This window comes from Penaeus japonicus, unplaced genomic scaffold (assembly GCF_977035675.1).
Source record: "Penaeus japonicus unplaced genomic scaffold, GWHDUDI00000001_assembly GWHDUDI00000032, whole genome shotgun sequence".
Lineage (NCBI taxonomy): Eukaryota > Metazoa > Arthropoda > Malacostraca > Decapoda > Penaeidae > Penaeus > Penaeus japonicus.
This window is the reverse complement of record NW_028234434.1, coordinates 20775282-20777781: the sequence shown is the minus strand read 5'-3', so window position 1 is coordinate 20777781 and position 2500 is coordinate 20775282. Positions and strand designations below refer to the sequence as shown.

Here is a 2500-nt window from a genome sequence, read left to right as displayed (position 1 = left end):
TGATATGCAGTATTTTTCCTTCTGGTTTGATAATCTTTACTTTTTCAATATATGTTGTTTTTTTCAAATATCGGCAGCATATTTTCAATTGTTTGTAGCATCTTTCAAAGTTTGATTTTTAACCTACAGTAAGAAAAACTGTGGTTCACTAACAAGATCCAAAAAGATTCTTCATAGAATTCAGAAATATTCACTTCATCCATAACTGACAATCATCGTGATACAATAGATCGATTTCCATTTGATATATGAAAGAAAAATGGCTCGATGAGGGAGATTTCTCACACAACACTCTGACAATTAAAATAACAAAATTTGGCGATGACAAAAATGATACAGACAATGATTCCTTTAACATATATACATCTCTAACAATATATGCCTCTAAGACTTTGACAATGGAACAATATGACTCACAGAAACGCCCTGAGTGCCATTAGAGCAGCCTCTTAGTTAATTTTCTCAAATCCACAAAGAGGACATCTTATAGAACCATGATACCCTCTGACACCACGAATATAACGCAAAGCAAACACCCTCTATGGTGTGGAGTCCCCAGATCCTCTTTCAAAAACACGACTCTCGATTACGTCTGATCATGAAACCACTCCTGCACACATAGAGACCTTTAATTCATGACATAAACCACACCTGACGAACCCGACTTTTGTCTTTACATAAGGAATACAGCGAAGGACTCTTTTCATTGAGTCCCCCCAGTGATCGTCACACTTTCCTCCTTCTAGACCTTTTTTCCCTCGACCTTTAAATGGTGACCAATCTCTCATCCTGTGACTGGTCCTGCAGGTTCGCTGATCCAAGTCCTGGGAGATCGGCCGCGACCTGTGAAGACCCGCCTCGGGCAGTTCAAGAGCGAGAAGGAGGCGGTGCGGCAGTGCTTCCTCTTCAGGTACGTTCTTGGAATGAAAGGGATAGTGATGGCATGTGTGAAGAGAATTGCCGGAAGGAAAGATAAACGTATAGGAATGACATGACTTTGTCGGTGTGAGAGGTACGGCTAATGTAAATGGTATAAATTGATAAAACTAGTGTGGATAATTGGTTGTATTGATGCTGGAAGCTTGTGATTACGAAAATGTTAATAATCGGTAGAGAGGCAACAAAAAGCCAGTTGATATATCAAGAAATATTAATGATTATATCAATGACAACAGTAACAATTATCATTATTGTTAGAATTGGTTATTAGCATCATATTAGCAGTAATTATAACGGTAACAACGGTAGCAGTCATGACGATAACATTAATCTTTTTATCAAGAATTACTGTAACTCAATATTCATGATCATGAGAGTCATACTAGTTGTAACAAGTTTGTTAGAATAAATGAGGAGATTGCCTTTGCTGGAGGCGCCTTCACTTCACGTCTTTATGTAGATATGTATATGAATATATATATATATATATATATATATATATATATATATATATATATATATATATGTGTGTGTGTGTGTGTGTGTGTGTGTGTGTGTGTGTGTGTGTGTGTGTGTGTGTGTGAGCTCAGATTTGTACTTCTATATCAATTCCTGTGCGAGTTGTATTTACTTTTCAGAATTATTGATCCTTCACTGAATGATCTTTGTTTTTCAGACACTTACATCATATCTAACGATCCCATATGATTAAATAGTCTAATATTAAGACAATAGAATGCTGATATTTTTTATAGACTAAGAACAACAATAATATTATTAACAAAAATTATCTATTCACAGTTCACACACCTTCACACAACCTGCAGCAACCATCTGGACTATAATAGATTTAAAACTTTCTGGAATATATTCAATAAACGAATCTAACATATTGACGCTCCAGAGTGAAAAATACTGTTTGCTATTAGCATGATAGCATTAATACTCTATTTCCACAGCTTCGGACCCTCTTAAAAAATCATTAACAATACCAGAAATAGCTAATTATCTATCCACACACCCGTTTAGCTCTCCTTAGAAACTGGAACTTTATAACAATAATAGAATTGAAAATTATCAATGGACAATCCTTTGATCCTTCTTCTCTTACCCTTCCAGTTATTGCCGTCCCTTTCTTCCCTGATAGAGAACAAAATAACAATTGCAGGCCTAATAAATTTAAATAGGATTCATAAATTTGCACCACTTTGACTCACTTGTATCTTTCCTCTTACCAGCCCCCCCCCCCCCCGAAATATGGTAAAATAATAAAAAAATAACATAAATGCTAATAACCTATGTACATCCATTTGACCCCGTCACCCCCCTATAGTGCAATCACCTATTCAGCCCTCACCTCCCTAACCGAATTACAAAATTACTGCAGTAATCAAAAGGATAATCCACATACCTTAATCACCCACCCATGCAAATACAACCAAATAGCAACAGCAGCCCCCTCACCACAACAACCCAGCAACTGCAATCGCGTCAAAGAAAATAAGTTACACCCTTCTTAATCCCCTTCTTCCTCCTCTTCCATTGCAAATGCAACAAAATG

General features: G+C 36.5%; 1 protein-coding gene across 1 annotated transcript in view; it reads left to right on the top strand.

The window, feature by feature from the left end:
* The window catches only part of LOC122259135 (ras-specific guanine nucleotide-releasing factor 1), a 99889-nt gene that overhangs the window by 77640 nt on the left and 19749 nt on the right, over window positions 1-2500 (top strand). The window contains exon 13 of the mRNA XM_086556200.1: window positions 808-910. Within this exon, the coding sequence (XP_086412326.1) occupies window positions 808-910 (103 nt within the window). The remainder of the gene's footprint in view (window positions 1-807; window positions 911-2500) is intronic.